The following is a 16,998-nucleotide window of genomic DNA, read 5'->3' on the forward strand; positions in this document are numbered from 1 at the left end:
TACATTGTCCTCAGCAGGGAAATGGTGGTGGAGTTTGACTGGGAAAACCTGGCAAAGAATTAAAAGTACTCCCCTCCCCCCCAACTGCACCTTTTAAATTGCAGCCCCAGTGGCTGCTTTCTTTTCCAAGAATTGCTGGGGGAAATAACAGGTTGCACATGACACGCAATTTCACCCACAGCCAGCTTATTTTTGTCTCCAAGAAATCAGAGTGGTTTGAATGAGCCACACACTACACCATGAACATGCAGAGGCACGTAAAATAGGATCCTTCCTTCAATGTTTTTTCATGGGTCATTTACAAAGCCACTTCTTCCCCAGTCTTGATCCAAATTCAAAACGATTTCTTCCCATACTGTGACCATGTTCTAGTCCAACACAATAAGGTATTTTCATAATGCTCTTTCTCTCACCATATTGACTGAAAAGGACTTGCTTATATTTTCCAAGCTGATGGTAATGTCCTTTGATCTAAAGATGGGAAAAGAGAGAACCTTTGGGATGAAAATGGACTAATCAAAAGGGAAAAAATGGAAATGGCATGGGGAAAGTTGAAGCAATTCCTTAAAATACATTACCTCTCAATGAGATCCTTAATATCCTAGCTCAGTCACAGCACAAGCCAAGAAACCTGCTTTAAAATAGACCACTAATGTAACAAGAGTACCTGTAGGAATGTGCAGAATGTCACACCCACAGCACTACAAGCTACCACGGTCTACACGCATACACTTTACAGCTATGTCTGTTTTTCCGAGACTGTGGGAGTGCTTGCTGTTTTCATCTTGCAGTATTAGTTGGTTCAAGACCCAGGAATGGAAGAGAAAAGAGGCTCAGAAGAAAGTTATACAGATAAATGGTAGTATATTATAAATTACTGGAATTAAAGCTGTAGAAATAAACACATGGAGGTTAAATTTTTATTTTGTAAAACAGGAAGGAAATTTCCTGAACCCAGTATTAAGTGCCTCTTGATCTGTATCACTGTTAAAGCATGAGACCAATATCTCCAAAAAGATGAGGAGGACATGAATCATTGTTTTATCAGCTGAAGATGTTTCTGTTTGTTGGTGGGTTCTGCCCAGAACAGCTTGTGCTCAAAGAAGCAAGTGGTGACTTGTACCATCACAGCAAATCTACCTGTGCCATTAAATTAGAGCAGACTCACTGCAGCATTGCAGAACAGGATCCAGGGCTATCACATCACCTAAAGCACCAAAACAATTCTCCTCTGAGAAATGCAACCTAATTTGTCAGCATCATAAAGAGAGGAAATAGACCTTTCACTCAGAATTTCCATACTCCCCACCCACCCAGCCCTTGTTTCCTGGAAAGGAGCATGGTAACTGTTTGCTAAGGAATTTACCCAGATTTTGGTTCGTCCCTGTTGGCTCAGTCCACCAGCTTCTGTGCAAGGCATCAAAGCAAATGGCAACAAAACCTCTGATTTCGTCATCCTGATAGCAGAGCCAGGAGAGAATCCCGCTCCTGGACTATGTCTGAATTAAAACGATTGGAAAATTTATTCTGTCTTGTATTTATTTAGGTAGAAACTGATTTGTATTAGGTTGAAATAGGATTTGTAAGTTTCCCTGTATTTGTGCTTGTATGGAACCTCCTTGGCCCAGGGCAGAGAGCCATCTCTGCCCCACCCGGACTTATCCCATTCACGTGTAAAGTCTCCTGATGCACGCGGACAAAGGGAAACCTCAGCCGAAGCGCCTTGCCCTGCCTAATCTTGTACACAGCAGGCAGATAAGGGGACCTCACGTCATCCCAGCTTCCCTTTGGAGCCCTGCAGCCTGACCCCGGACACCTGGAGAGAAACCTTTGTGTGTCCCCCGTCAGTGCGTCACGTCATCGCCTCGCCCTGCTCTGGCGCGAAACTTGAGAAGGGGATGCCTATCGGACACTGATTGGTTCCTGCATGTTGCAAATGAATGATTGGTTGTTTTGAATGGTGGTGGGCTGTCTTTGATTCTGCCAGGAACGACGGGAGAAAGTGTAATTTAAGGTGTTGTGCCAAGGCTGCTGAAGTGAGCGCAGTGTTTTGTGCGGAAGGGAGGTGCTGACACTTAGGTCAGCATCTCAATAAATCACTTTTATTTATCCAAGCCTTGTCGGGTCTTGCTTGGGTTCCTGGGCGCTGCCGAGAGCGGGATACCTCTGGAACGGAAAGTGTTATCCTGAGCAGCGCGGTAACAATCCCGCATGGCACTCTCTGGATCCTAGCTCTAGTGGCAAATTACAGTTTTCCTTCTCAAAAAGCCACTTACATAAGTAGACCCAATTAGGTGACTCTGTGCGTATTAATGTTTTCTGAGCTGCTAATCACAGCCACACCATAGCAGCATTATAATTAAGGCTGGAAGACCACATTGCTTTGAATGAGTGAGTCTTGGGTGGGACACAGCAACCCATGAGGTTAGTCTGTGTCAGAGGCTCAGTGATCAAGTTCAGCTATTTGTTCACAACTACTGAAAGAGGTTGTTACTCTTTTCTGGGGCATTTATTCATGTTTCTTTACACTGCTTATTGGCCACCCTTCTCACTGAGATTCAAAAGTTATACCATGCAAATCAATGCAGTCTGTAGAATGATACATCTAGTAGGCAATGTAATATTTATTTATTATTTTATTTATAGGCCACTCTACAAACTCAGATTGAAAAAAACTGCAACAGAGCTGACATCTGTACAAAAACTCAAAACGGGTAATAAAGATAAAATGTTTCATATTGTGTGTTAGTTTACAAAACTTACACTTTCCACAATTTTCTTACAATATGTGTGTGCAATTTCCACAATTTTCTTGTAAGTGTATGCATAAAATAGAGTATTTGTAAAAATTGGTATTTGGTAGAGAATATTCCTTTATGTGATAAGAAACCCATGACTGCTTTTTATGAGAACTGAGAATATGAGGGAAAGTCTTGTTCACAGCAGTACTCAAAAATGTGTTGTTCATCAAAGAGTCCAATGTGGTATGAATCTTTCCCAGGGACATTTTGCCTGTGGAAACTGTGACTTGCAAACTAACATGCAATATGAAAAAAACATGTCCTAAATGGTTTTACAACATGCAACTCTACCAAGGTTATAAACATAATCCAGGGCCCTTGTAATAAACTTTATGCTGGAACATTTTTTAAAAAAAACTTCAGAAATCAGAAACTTTTAATGGTATTTAAAGAAACAAACAAATGCAGGTTTAATTGGTCCTCAATAATGATTTCAAGATATAAAATATTCATAACGATAACTACTCCATAAAGCTTTATCATTTTGCTGTTCCTCTTTTTAGTTTAGAGTATTCTATTTGAGGTCTTTCAGTCGGTGCTGTGGCCAGGAGAAATGCCACTGAGGCTGTTATCTTACTAGCACTAAAGCCCATTTTAAATTAAAACAAAGGGGGCTCAAGAAAGGGGGGGAGGGCAGGAAGGACCTCCTCCTCCCTCTTCCCTCCAGGACAGCAGGACAGCAGCCTGGGTTGGGGGAAGGTGGCGGAGACAGGATGGAACATCATTGAGTGTGCACAGCCATTGGCTTGCAGTTCGTCATCAGACATTCCATCCCTTAGGCAATTATGCACAAGGATTTCTGTCAGCCAAAAAAGACTGGATAGGTGATCTCTCTGATCTGTTCTTTCCTTTGGTTATTAAAGGCTTAACTAGGGGAGAATGCATTTCTTTGTGAAGCGGGCAGTATAAGACGACATGTAATATTGTATCTGGTGTGTCAGTGCCACAAGGACTTAGCCTCTCCTGGAATGATGTGTGTCAGAATCTGTCTATCTGATGAGGGAAAGGCATTTAGCCTTGCTAGAGAAAATAGTCTTAGTTGTAGCAGAATGGTTAATGAGGTCAAATAAGTTGCTCTGAGCCATACTTTTCTGGTACTTTTCATACTTTTAAAGCATCCGGTAAGCATATCCTTGGCATGTGTGGCAGTAGCATCGGCCTTTTATGGTTGAGAACTATTTGTTTAATCACTTGGAAGACATAAGATTTGCCACCGATTCCCAGATCCGCCAGGGCTATTCACAACCAGCCTATTCTATTGCAGATTATTTCAGACCAATGGGTAAATTTTGAATCTTCTAACATATATGTGACAAGGTTGTTTCCGTTGGTCCTATAGTGGATTTTCAACCAGTATCTATTTGTTGTAATCCACACTTTTGTCTCCAATAATTATTGGCCGGATTATATACAAAGGGCCATGTAGTTGACACATTTAGGTGCACCCACACACTCATCTTAAGATAGCTTGAACTTGTTCTGAGTCTCTGTGGTGTGTTTGTAGCCAGACCGGGATGCTGTACAGTAGTTGTGATGATCTTAGCATTAAATACTCAGAGCGCCATCTGTCTAAAACAACAGATGGATTCCCTACTGCACTTTAACACTGATAGTGCTACAGGCTGCCTCTGATGCCAAGTTAATGGTCACACAAAATACCACAGGAGGGCACTTGAGGTGCCAAAGGTCTTGAACGACTCCTGAGTATTGCAAAGACTCCCTTGAGGAAGAGTCAGGAGTCACAAAAAGTGATAGCGTTGAACATGGTCCACTGGCTGTTCCATTGGGCTGGAAAGGAGGGTGTTGGCTGCCTTTCCCTTCTTGTAAGGAAGCCATTTTTCCAGGTCCAGACTATCCACTAACCTTTTCCGGAACTCAAAAGAATGAACGAACAGAGGAAGTTCCTTCCACATTACTATAGGAATTCAGTGTTTTCTGAATGACAATCATAAAGAATTTAGGCAAAGAGTTGTTCATAAGGTGATCTCTTTCCGTGTGACGTGCCATCAAGCTGCAACTGACTCATGGCCACCCCCTCATAAAGCTGTCAAGGCAACAGATAAACAGAGGGAGTTTCCTGCTGCCTGCCTACCGGCAGTGACCCAGGCCTTCCAAGAACTGACAAGACAAGGCCAGGTCAGGGCGCGGTGACCTTTAGGAACTGTCAAAAATGGCAGCCATTAAGCACCATTTTAGAGGGATTACGTATGCAAACACATTCAGCACAATCACAGTTATGGGACTTGAAAATTACAATAAATGAGTACATTCACAGAATATTCAGCACTAAAGTGTTCTCATATATTGAATTACTGGGTTCCCCAGAATATTCACATTTGGTTGAGCAAGCAAGGCTTTTTGGAAGACTTCATTCCACCAATGTTGTGAGGTCTTCTTCAGGACAGTGTTTCAGTGTTGGGGTGGATCCAATAAGCTTTTCTGCTGCTGAAAAAGCCAGGAAAATGGCTATCCTGAGATCAAGGAACCAGCATGGACAAAAGCCATGTGACACTTGGATGGCAGAAATAATGGAGCAAAAGACCTGGCCGGATCCAGTCCAATACACTGTCCACACTGTCCATTGACAGAATCTCAGTAGGAATTCAGAAACTTGATAAACTGTGTATTTTTGAAGGCTTTCATGGCTGGATTCAACTGTGTTGTGGGTTTTCTGGGCTGAGTGGCCATGGTCTGTTAGATCTTGTTCCTAACATTTCACCTGCGTCTGTGGCTGGCATCTTCAGAGGTGTATCACAGAGAGAAGTCTGTTATACACTGTGTCCAGACTTCTCTTATAACAGACTTCTCTCTATGATACACCTGTGAAGATGCCAGCCACAGATGCTGGTGAAACGTTAGGAACAAGATCCACCAGACCATGGCCACCCATCTCGGAAAACCCACAACAGCCAGTTGATATGCTGTGTTTGGTCTGGGTGGCCTAAGAAAAGAGCCCTCCCGGCTCCTAGGCTCAGACTGGGTTGAATGAGCCCGCGAGCTTCTTTTCAGCATGACGGATCCTACTGTTGCTCGGAGCGTACAAAGAATTACTTGGCGAAACATCACGGAACTGCTGGCGCCTGGGACCGCTCTGCGCAAAACAGGGTCAGCTCTGAGACTGGAAGCCACTTGGCCAAGAGGCGGCACCGAGGGTGGACCCAGGGAGAAAGCGGATGAGGGAGCCAAGCCCGGCATGTGGGGCAGGGGCCATACAATACTTGGGGGGGGGGGGGGGTTGAGACGGAACATGCCAGGGCGGGCCGGTCCCCCGCGCAGGCCCAAGCGAGAGCAATGGCTGCAGCGCCGTCCGCTGGGAATCCCCCCGCCCCGCCCCGCGCTCCGCCGCTTCCCACAAGCCGGACTCCGGCAGCCAGCAGCAGCGCCCCCGCCCCGTGCACGTGCCTGGCGCAGAGAGCCGCAGCCAGCCGGCCCGGGAGAGGGAGCGCGGAGGAGATGCCGGGGGGCGGCCCCGCACCAGCCAGGCCTCCCGGACCGCCGCTCCCCAGCCGCGCAGGCTGAGCCCCCGTGGGTGGCCGCCATGGGCTCCAGGCTGAGCAGCTACAGGAGCCCGGACGAGGGGCGGCAGGAGGCGGGCGGGCGGAGGTCGGAGCGGCGCCCCACCCGCTTCCCGCCGCTCGCCTCCCTTCTCCGCGGCTCGCAGAAGCTGTCCGCGGCGCGGAGGTCGGCCAAGGCGGCGCCCTACGAGAGGCGAGTGCGGTGGATCCGCGAGATCCAGGCGACTCTCCGCGCGCGCCAACGGGACCAGGCGCTGCAAGTCCTCCGCTTGCTCCGAAAGGTGAGCGAGAAGGGGCGGCGGCGGCCCCCAGGCGTTGGGGCTGGCCGAGAGGAGGGCCAGGGAGCGCGGCAGGAAGCGGGCGCGCTGCTCTCCAGCACCCGCCAGGGGGGCTCCGCTGGGGCGTGCCGGGCTGGGGCTTCCCCCGCCCCTTGCGCTGGCGCTGAGAGGAGGGCAGTGCAGCATGGCCGGCTTTGGTGAAGCGCGGAGCTGCTTGGGAGGCAGGCAGGGCAGGGCAGGGCAGGGCAGGGCAGGGAGGAGCTGGCCTGGGTGCCTCGGGAGCTGGCTGAGGTGGGGCGCGCGCACGCCTGGCCTCCTGGCACCAAAGCTCGAGGTGGTGGCTGTAGCGTAAAAGATATTCATTTAATGAAATAAAAGTGAACATATCAGGTAATATTCTGACAAACCCCCCCCCCCCCCCAAATCTGGTTGAGAGATACATGTAGCAGAGCCCGGGAAAACAAGTATTTCTTGGGACTGAATGACTGTGAAGGAGGGGGTTATATCCAAGGGCAGCAGAGTGTCAAAACACAAAGGAACATTTAGGCTTGTCACAGGCATGTAAGCTGATGAGGAAGCCATTTGGAACATCAACTCCCCTTCAGGATGTTCCAACACAGAACCACTCTGGCCTTACTCACGAGTAAGCCTATGGGCTGGGCCCATAACCTGTGAAGGATGGGGTTGTATCCGAGGGCAGCAGAGTAGCAAAACAGAAAGGAACGTTTGTAGGAACTCAGGTGCACACAGCAGCTCAGCTTCACAGAAGCGGTCCTACTTATATTTTCCACAAAGTTATTTGCTCCGACAAAGTGTTCCACCAGACAGTGCGGAGACATAAGTCACACTGAAGCCAGTACAATCTTTTATACATATTACTGTCCAATTATGGAGCAGATTCAATTAAGCCCAGTATGAGGCTGGGTCATGCGACAACTGTCAAATGCATTTTGCTGATCAGACACTTGTAGTTTGACAGTGCTCTGACAATGGCACCTGGGTGAGAAGTGGAGCTCCAAAGGATAAAAAACCAGGGGCAAAAATGCAAGGACGATTATTCTGAAGGATGGGCCAATGCCCTACAATTCTGAGCTGGTGGTTTTGGCAGGATGTACACAGTTAAGAAACTGTTGTTGGTCTTTGCACTTCTTTTTCAGAAAACCTACCACGCGTTCAGGATACATTTTGCTGAAGACTGCTTGGAAAAAGGAGTGCAAGTCACAGAGCCTATCACTTAAAGTGGCTTAGCGGCATGCTCCAGTCTTGCATTAGCCAGTCAGAGCATCATCCCTCCCCTCAGGGTGCCTGACAGTGTTGCTGATCTCTACCTCTATAAGAATGCTGCCTTTCTCAACCTTGTGGACCCCATCTCTCATGACCTTCTGATGAGTCTAGCCAGAGATCTGCAATGCCCCAAGAAAGTGAGGCTTATTGCTTACCCCTTAGGTGGGGGGGAGGGTGTACTTACTTTGGGGAGGAAACAGAAGGGCTGTTAGAAGTGCCCAGGTAGATTCAATAGTGATGTGATGGCCTGGGAAAAATGTTTTCCACTAAGGTTTTGGGAACAATTTATGACTGACTAAATTAAATAAACATTATAAATTAAGATTAGGGTTAAGGCAAGGGCAGGGGCTCTGGCTTGCCTTAGTGTTATGTTGAGTTCTCAAACGCAGCCTGAGAATAGGGCAATGGTCAGATTTAAGTTTTGGGTTTTTGTTACAATTTTGTGAACAATTTATGACTGAATAAATTAATTAAAATAAAAAGTTAAGGTTGCAGTTCTGCTAGTGGTAGTAGGCAAAACTCCAAAATTCAGAATCCGACCATTGCCCTGTTCATGATCACACTGCGTCCTATTAACTCAATCGTAACACTCATGCAAGCCTTTATCTCTTGTGTTAGTTTCAACCCTAGCTTATTTTTTATTTTATTTATTTTTGTTACAATCTTGGGAACAATTTATGACTGAATAAAATTAAATAAAAATAAGTTAGGGTTAGGGTTAAAACAAGGGCAGGGGCTCAGGCTTGCCTTAGTGTTATGTTGAGTTCTAGGGCAAAGTCCGAGAATAGGGCTGTGGTCAGTTTTAGGTTTTGGGTTTTTGTTACAATTTTGGGAACAATTTATGACTGAATAAATTAAACAACATTCATAAGTTGGGGTCAGGGTTAAGGCAAGGGCAGGGGCTCAGGCTTGCCTTAGTGTTACGGTGAGTTCTAGGGCACAGTCTGAGAATAGGGCTATGGTCAGTTTTAGGTTTTTGTTACTATTTTGGGAACAATTTATGACTGAATAAATTAAACAACATTCATAAATTAGGGTTAGGGAAAGGCAAGGGCAATGGCTCAGGCTTGCCTTAGTGTTACGTTGAGTTCTAGGACGCAGTCTGATAATAGGGAAATGGTCAGTTTTAGGTTTCGGGTTTTTGTTACAATTTTGGGAACAATTTATGGCTGAATTAATTAAATAAAAATAATAAATTAGGGTTAGGGTTAAGGTTAAGGGCAGGGGCTCAGGCTTGCCTTAGTGTTACATTGAGTTCTAGGGCGCAGTCCGAGAATAGGGCTGTGGTCAGTTTAAGGCAGTGGTTCTCAACCTTCCTAAAGCCACAGCCCTTTAATATAGTTCCTTATGTTGTGGTGACCCCCATGGCTTCTCTAAACTGTTCATGAGTTCATCTGGAGAAGCGTCCCTCCATGAGCCTGCTCTAAAGGCTCTGTTTTCCTGGCCGTTTGAATTGGAGGAAAGAATGGGGGAGGTAGCCCTGCCCACCTGGCTGGGGGTTGCTCTGCCCTCTGGATCTGGGGTTGCTCTGCCCACCGGAGATTGGATTGCTCTGGGTGTTCTCTGCCCTCCCCACTGGATGACTCGCCTTCCCGGCCCACCACACCTGATTTTGCCTGGATCCGGCATCATTCTCTGCAACAGCGGGAAACTCCTGAGCAGAATCCCAGCTTGCAGTTCGCTTTCCCTAGTCATCAGTCTCTAGAGAATAGAATCCTGGCGCTGCTGGATTGCCACAGGCCAGGAGCCTCTGCTGTGACAGAGGAGCTGCACCCCTCTTCGTCCGGGTCTTCTTTGTTTTTGGTGCCGCAGCGGCTGCTGCTACCTTCTCCCAGGCGTCCTCCCGCGTCTTGTTGGGGGCTTTTTCCCCTTGGCAGGTTGCTGCTTGGGTCCTCTCAGCTGAAGACCTATGGAAGGTCTCAGGTGAAGGCGAAAAAGTCCGCGCCCGATCCGCCATTACGGCATGGCTGCGGCTGAGAGAGTGATGGGAATTTCCTGGTCTAAGGTGGTCTTCGAGACCCCTAGGTTGCGAACCGCTGCACTAAGGAATTTGCTCATGTTTGCAATAAGTAGAAAAAATTGGAACTATTTAGATGGAACAAAAATGCTGTTTAAAGCAGGGTTTTATTTGAAATATGTAGTATGCAGATTTAGATGGAAATATACAGTGTTAGAGAATGGCAGTACCTGTGTGTGTGTGTGTGTGTGTGTGTGTGTGTGTGTGTGTGTGTGTGTATAATGGGCATATACCACATATTTTCAATGGCCTTATTGCTTAAAGGTGACTCCTTTTAATGTAATGTGTTTAATATGGTCATACACGTTACACAATTTAAGTTCAGAATCCAGCATGCTGCTGCTCCTATTGTGAGTATTTCTACCCAAATCACACACATATTTACTACAGAATGTGTCTATTCTATTTTTGGCATTTATCTTTTCCAAGATGCACTATAAATCACTGCCACTTACACCTCCAAGCTAAAACCATTCCATCTTACCTACAGTAGTCACTCACTTTCTGTTTTGGGCTTGTCTTGTGCCACATTTTCATTCTGGCCTTGCCAGTCTGTTTCATCGCTGTGTGCTAGAAATTAAAACCACCAACTCCCTGTCAGTAGTTTCATCTTTTGGTTTCAGGAATATGACCCTTGGAAGTCTGCAGATCGGATCTGCCGGCAGCTGATTTATCACTTGACTCCTCACTCAATATGGCACCAGCATAGCATGCCCAGGAGGAAGTCACAGGCAAGGTGAGAAATGCACAGTGGGGTGCAGATTGAAACTTGGGTAGGGGCGGAATGAGTGTAAGGCTCTTGATGCTGGCTGGACATCAGCAGCAAGAATGGTAGATGGCACACCAGTAAGGGGCTGCCTGGTGTTCCTTGAAGAGACAGAAGCATATCTCTTCCAGCCGTCTAACATCCTGCTTCAGTTTGACTGTTCATTTCAAACACAGTCTACTACCCTGTTTAAATAGCAGCAATTTTCTGAAAAAGTCCCACCAAAATAAAGCCTGAGTCCCCTTCCGCACATGCAGAATAATGCACTTTCAATCTACTTTCACAATGGTTTGAAAGTGGATTTTGCTATTCCGTGCAGTAAAATTCAGCTGCAAAGTGCATTGAAAGTGGATTGAAAGAGCGTTATGCTGCATGTGCGGAAGGGGCCCAAGAGGCTGAGCCTCTTCTGCACCAAACTGACTTGTTACAATGAAGTTGAGCCTCCTCTATACCAAACTGGTTTGCTACAATTAAGTTGCAGTTTCCTAGCCCACCAGGTTGCCTCTTGTCCCTCCTTAGATGTACTGCCAAGCAACTTGGGTCGCATTTTCCTGTAAGGCTCTTTGGGTATTCTCTTGAACTAGCCAGGTGGCTTTTGGAAACCAAATCCACATACGTTCCTGTGAACAGTTTCCAGGCACAAAAATCACCTGCCAGGAAGTAGTTTACAGCCACTAACAAATACAAGTTGCACATCTACGAGTTTTCTGGGATTCTAGTATTCTTGGATGGTCCTGTCAGATGGCAACCACTTTGCTTGACATACAAAATATTATGGGTGCACAGGTGAGAGCATGCAAAACCACTGCAGAATGGGATAAGCGAGTGACCCAAGTTTAGGCTTTGTGCAACAGGAGTATCTCAAGTTCTGGGCAGGCTTAAAACTGTAAATCTTGAGCCATCACAACTCTCTTCCACAGTACCCTGTTGGCATAAGCTTGGCCCAGAGTTTTTGGATTTTTTAAATTAGAGAGGCGTGCCACTTAAAGAACCAAGACAGCATTACCAAGCTGTTTCCCCTTGCCCTGAAGGTCCTTAGGTGCCAAGGTCTTTGTTTCTAATCCTTCCCCATCTATACTGTCTCTCTAGTCTGAAGAACAACTTACAGAAGAAGCTGAGCCAGGATGCTATTGATCTGTCAGGGATCCCTCTTTCCACCCAGGACATCCATCACTTGGCCTATTACCTGCAGAACAGTGGCCACAACCTTGACACAGTGGATTTGAGCTTCACGGACTTGAATGATGACAAGATGCACTCCCTGCTTCCTTTTCTGTGGTCACTGCCCAAGCTCACCCATCTCTCCCTCAATGGGAACTGCCTGACCAAAGCCACTGTAAAAGAACTGACAGATGTCATGAAGGACATGAACCAGTTCCCTTGCTTGGCCTGGGTTGACCTTGGCAACAATGTAGATGTGTCTTCTATGCCACAGCCTCTGCTGGTCGGCTTGCGGAAGCGTCTCAATTTGCAGACCACCCTGCCCACCATCTATGAGTCCCTCGATAGTGATTCAGAGCTCACTAGCAGTCCCAGGGTTGGCCAGCTAGAAGACACGGAGGCGGCAGCAGCACTGCAAGCAGTACAGATGCAGCCAAAGGCTGAAGAAAAGTCATGCATCTTCCCTCAGCAGTCCTGTGAAAGGTGACTGGGCAGTAAGACTTTCTATAACAGAATGAAACCATGGTAGTGGTACTTGACTGTACAGGCACCAGGCCTTCAGCCAGTTCCATCTGGCACTTCTCTTGCCTTTAACAGTCCTGATCAACATATTTCCAGTGAAAGGCTGCTATACTTCACAGCCAGTCTTTATCTCGTCTACTTCACAACAGGGCATCAGTCACTCACCATGATGACAAGGAGCCCATCAGTAGACAAACAATTTGTAGGAACTCAGAATTACCTCCAGGCAGCACTGGCTGGGATTAACAAACTGTTGCCTTCTTTCTTCCTGTCAATTTATAAGTGTGTGGGACTATGATTTCTATTTGCATTGAGAGTTCTGCATTTAAAAGCTGAGCTGCTCATCGGGAGGACCTCAACAAGAGCAAGCACCAGCTACTCTCTTGTGCCAAGCACCCTCCCCCTGTGCTGCAGTGTTTTCGCTCTCCAGACAAAAGGCAGTGGAATCCCACATCAACTCTGTGTGCAGACCACGAAAACATGTGACTAGGTTGCAGTGTCAGGATATTTCAAGCCTAGCCATTAGGAATGGCTGTCTCTATGACATGTCTTTGGGGATTATAAGAAACAAGGATTGCAGAAACTACTGTTGTATAAGGATGGGGTGGGAGAAGGGGAATGCTTGCATTGCTGGGCCACTTGATAGAGAGAGGTGAACCTATGTGAAATACATCACAGCTCTGCCTTGCTTGATACCCGCTGGGGATGCCTTGCTTTTAAAGTGGTGTTAAAACATATCAAGGCCGATATTGAAACAGATAATGCAGTACTTCATGGATTTATCTGCAGTACTGGCAGTGTGTTGTATGCAACGAAGGACAATAAATGGCTTTGTTTTGCCTAAAAGTGGAATATTTTAATGAGCTTACTTGGTGCAGTCCTCCAGGACAGCTAACCTAGAAGTTTCTTTATTCAGGCTCTGCCTCACTGAATGGAAGCTATGCTAGAGCACCTCAGAAGGAGATCATTTTCTGTATTTAAACAGAGTATTTTCATTCTCAATTAATGTAATTACAAATGCTGTCCTAGCAAATAGCATGGATTTTTAAAACTTCTTTGGAGGCTGAGCACTCTCTCCCTTCTCTTCCTCAAAAACTTTAGAAGCCAAAAAAGCAATAGGCAACAACAGAAGTAGTCACACTGTGTCACTTTCTTGAGCGTTGGAATATATATTTCACTACTCTTCACTAGAAGAAAATACAAGAAATTTCACATTGCTTTTCAGTATTTACCTCCACCCCATCACGTGGCTGTCATACTGAGTCTAGTGCAGTTTAGTGCTCATGGAAATTGTGTGTGCACATATAATTGTAAGGTCATTGAAGGTGAAGAACCCTTCTTGGTCTGGGCAGGTCTTATATTGATTTGAACTAGCCGGATCTTGAGCAGCAAGGATTTCTAGTTTAGTTTATACATTTAAACAGCTAATAGTTTTAAGTTTTCTTTATCAAGTGACCTGCAATTTCTTTTCTAAGTCACAATTAGCCTTTGGATTAGGTGAAGGCGTGTAGGACAATAGTTGATGTACTAACCATGGATAACGGGCAGAGAAGTTGTCAGTGTAGCCTTGGATGCCCTTGCTCATCCTTTTCCTAAAGCTTTATGGAACCACTGCATAGAGTGAATCTCTCAAACAGGAGCACAAAAATGAAAGTGGGCATGTAACAGCAGTAATAAGCAAACAATAAATAAATCATAGTCAAGGCCAGAACATCGAAATAACAATGCTACAGGTAACAATACTTACCTGCTTAAGAAATCTTTTTTCTTAGCCAGGGTTAACATCTATCAAAGTGCATGATCTGAACATCAATGGCAACAACATTATCAATTAAGTGCATGGTATTCTCCTGTTGTGACTGATACCTCAAACTAAAGCACAACATTGTCCCTATAGTTCACCAAAAATAAAACAAATCTACAACTGCTTCAGTACAACATCAGGATTCATGATGATCCAAATTAACACAGCATGTCTGCAAGCTCACTATGCATACCTCACTCTGAATTTTGTAAAATCTGACACTGAACATTACCTCAAATACTACGTAACAATTCCACTGGGCAAAAAAGTTATACAAATATAATGATGATATGACCTTGCCCTGTTATTCTTAAGTTAAAAAATGCAACAAAAATATTTTTGTAGTTATTAAGTGGAGTCCTAAGGTTGAAAATTTGTTAAGAGCATCTTTGTCATTAATTCAACTGTAACCATCCCATGAAGAAATCTGCCTCAGTGTGCAAGTAGTAGTCATTCAAATCAAGAATGGAGGAAAAGAGAGAGGTGGCAGATAGGAGCTAAAATGATATAATTTATATCCTCTACAGCTAATTTAATTTGGTTAGTAAAGCAGCAGCCAATTTATACATTAAAAACAAATTTAATTCACAGAACACAATTACCATGTTCTAAGAAAAAATTTATTGGAACACACAATGCAATTAATTTCTGACAACTTTTAGTTTACCAAGGAGACACAATTCAAACCTATCTTCGTTTCTGGAAAATGTTGCCACGCCCCATTCCACGTCCTCTTCCTCTTGCAGCCACTGAAGAAACAAAAAATCCACACAAACCTTGTAAATATTCCAGAGGAAGCCAAGTTCTCTATTACCAAAATACAAACACACACAACCAACCTACCACACATGGGCTCATTTTAGTTTGCAGCATTCATTTTATTTCCAAGATCTAAAACTTCTATTCTAGGCAAAGACCAGAAAAATAGAAAAGGAAGGATATAAAGCAGATAAGCAAACTGTACATGCAGGGAAACTGTATCTTGATGCCAAGGGAGAGAAGGGGGTGAAACACCAGTGCCAAATGCTGAAATCCCCTCACCCTACACTGAAAATCCTTCTTTCTAGATCTCAGCCCTTTTCCTGGAATTACACACAGATAGGCACTCACCCTGGGCTTTGAGGATAGCTGCTTTGCCTCTTCCTGCTCCAGAACCTTGGTTTTTGTTCTTCATGCTTTTCAACATTGGAGCATTTTTCAACATATCTGGTAAGATGAGAAACCTAATTTTGCTTCCCCGAATATACACTTGCTCTAACTGTGCCACACGCCCATCTCTGTAGGTCACTGTGATGTTTGACATCTAGAATGGAAAAAATGGGAGTTACTTACAAAGGCTCTGCAAAAAGAAGCATGAGAGCAGGGTTTGTGATAGAACCAACACAGAAAAACCTGTCTAATCAAGAATCAATGTTAAAACCTGCAAATAGTTTGCAGAATGCTTTCAGTGCTTTAAAACAAACAGATTAGCACTGATTTTAAGAGCTTGGGGAACTCCTGGAAAACAAATTGTGATGGAACACCAATACAGTCATTATGTCTCAGTTTGTGTTTCTTGTACTAAATATGATAGCACCCATGGGCTACACTCAATAAATATGCATATACTTTTGTTCTGTGTACTAATGGCCCTTCCCTATACTTTTCAGATTACTCATGTCCCACTTATAAAACATGAACAACATCTAAGGATGGATCAACACTGGCCACTGGAGGAATTGGAGTCTAATTTTTTTCAAAAAGGTGGGGGGGGGGAGTAGTGAGACAGCACTTCTTTCAGCCAGGTCACTTTATGCATTACTTCTGCAGTAGGGAAAGGGTCCATCAAAGGGTTTTTTTGTCTTTTTTTGGCTTAAAGAGCCACAAAATTGGATGAAGAACCAAAGTAGAACGTTTTATAAAGGCCATTCCTTCCCACAACCACCCAACTGCTATTTCCCAGTGGAAATTTACCTGGCAGTTCATATTGTCCTCTGCCTCAATGAGCTTCCCCCGGTAGACTTCCCCTGTATTGGTCTCACAAGTCACAATGTGGCCCTCTGCTTCGTGCAGAACTTTAATTGGCACTCCAATAGACATGGCAGCAGTTGTTGTCTGTATTCAAACTTGAAGAGATGTAAAAATAAATAGTCATTCATCACATTATTATCCGCCAAAAAAAAACACCTTGTAAACTTAGATGTCAGCGAAAAAGGTCAAGAATACTAATGCGTGGGAGTGTTGAGAAAAAAGACCGTGGGGAGAAAACAAAAAAGGGTGGGGAGGAAACAAAAAAAAAGACGCCGCTACCATACAAGCCTTCATGGGCACGAAAGGGTAGAGTGTGGGACACACGAGTGACCACAACCTTCTCTCTTGCTGCGTGCCTCCAGACCACGTGAACAATCCACGGAATGCTACATCTAACTGCGTTTCCCGAATAGCACGTGCCTCTTCAAAAAGAACGAAGAGCCATAAAGAGTATCCCAAAAACCCAAATAAACCGGGAGATGCTAAGAAGCCAGTACCGGAGAGAACTACAGAACCAAGCGAAGAGGCCTTACAGGAGAACCCAGCCATTGACTTCACACGTAGAAGCGGCGAGGAACGGGTTGAGGATGAGGAGAGGAGAGGAGGGAAAGGGAGACCCGCTACAAGCACATCAACAAAACTCCAGGCGTACCCTTGCAGTCTCTCCCTCCACGGCATCAACCGAGTTCTTCAACGCCTGGGATCTTTATTGCGGCGACTACCTGATTTCCGTTCTCCGGAACCCCACCAAACAACGCGCCAATCACCCGGAAACGTGAGACCGCTCTGCTCCGACCGTTTAAACTCTATGATAGGGGACGCTGCACGTTGAAAGGTCCG

At 45.3% G+C, this 16,998-nt stretch overlaps 2 protein-coding genes across 2 annotated transcripts; one reads left to right on the forward strand and one right to left on the reverse strand.

Moving 5' to 3' along the window:
• Positions 1 to 6,132: 6,132 nt before the first annotated feature.
• On the forward strand, positions 6,133 to 13,190 carry LRRC75B (leucine rich repeat containing 75B). Its single transcript, XM_048513657.1, has 3 exons — positions 6,133 to 6,597; positions 10,519 to 10,631; positions 11,751 to 13,190. The coding sequence occupies exons 1-3, from the start codon at positions 6,340 to 6,342 to the stop codon at positions 12,307 to 12,309; spliced, it is 930 nt and encodes a 309-aa protein (XP_048369614.1). The 5' UTR covers positions 6,133 to 6,339; the 3' UTR covers positions 12,310 to 13,190.
• A 1,560-nt stretch (positions 13,191 to 14,750) lies between these two features.
• SNRPD3 (small nuclear ribonucleoprotein D3 polypeptide) lies at positions 14,751 to 16,969 on the reverse strand. The gene is made up of 4 exons (XM_048514262.1): positions 16,811 to 16,969; positions 16,102 to 16,253; positions 15,259 to 15,451; positions 14,751 to 14,897 (listed from the first exon to the last, which is right to left on the reverse strand). The coding sequence occupies exons 2-4, from the start codon at positions 16,225 to 16,227 to the stop codon at positions 14,836 to 14,838; spliced, it is 381 nt and encodes a 126-aa protein (XP_048370219.1). The 5' UTR covers positions 16,228 to 16,253; positions 16,811 to 16,969; the 3' UTR covers positions 14,751 to 14,835.
• Between the last annotated feature and the right edge of the window lie 29 nt (positions 16,970 to 16,998).

This window comes from Sphaerodactylus townsendi, linkage group LG13 (assembly GCF_021028975.2).
Source record: "Sphaerodactylus townsendi isolate TG3544 linkage group LG13, MPM_Stown_v2.3, whole genome shotgun sequence".
Taxonomy (NCBI): Eukaryota; Metazoa; Chordata; class Lepidosauria; order Squamata; family Sphaerodactylidae; genus Sphaerodactylus; species Sphaerodactylus townsendi.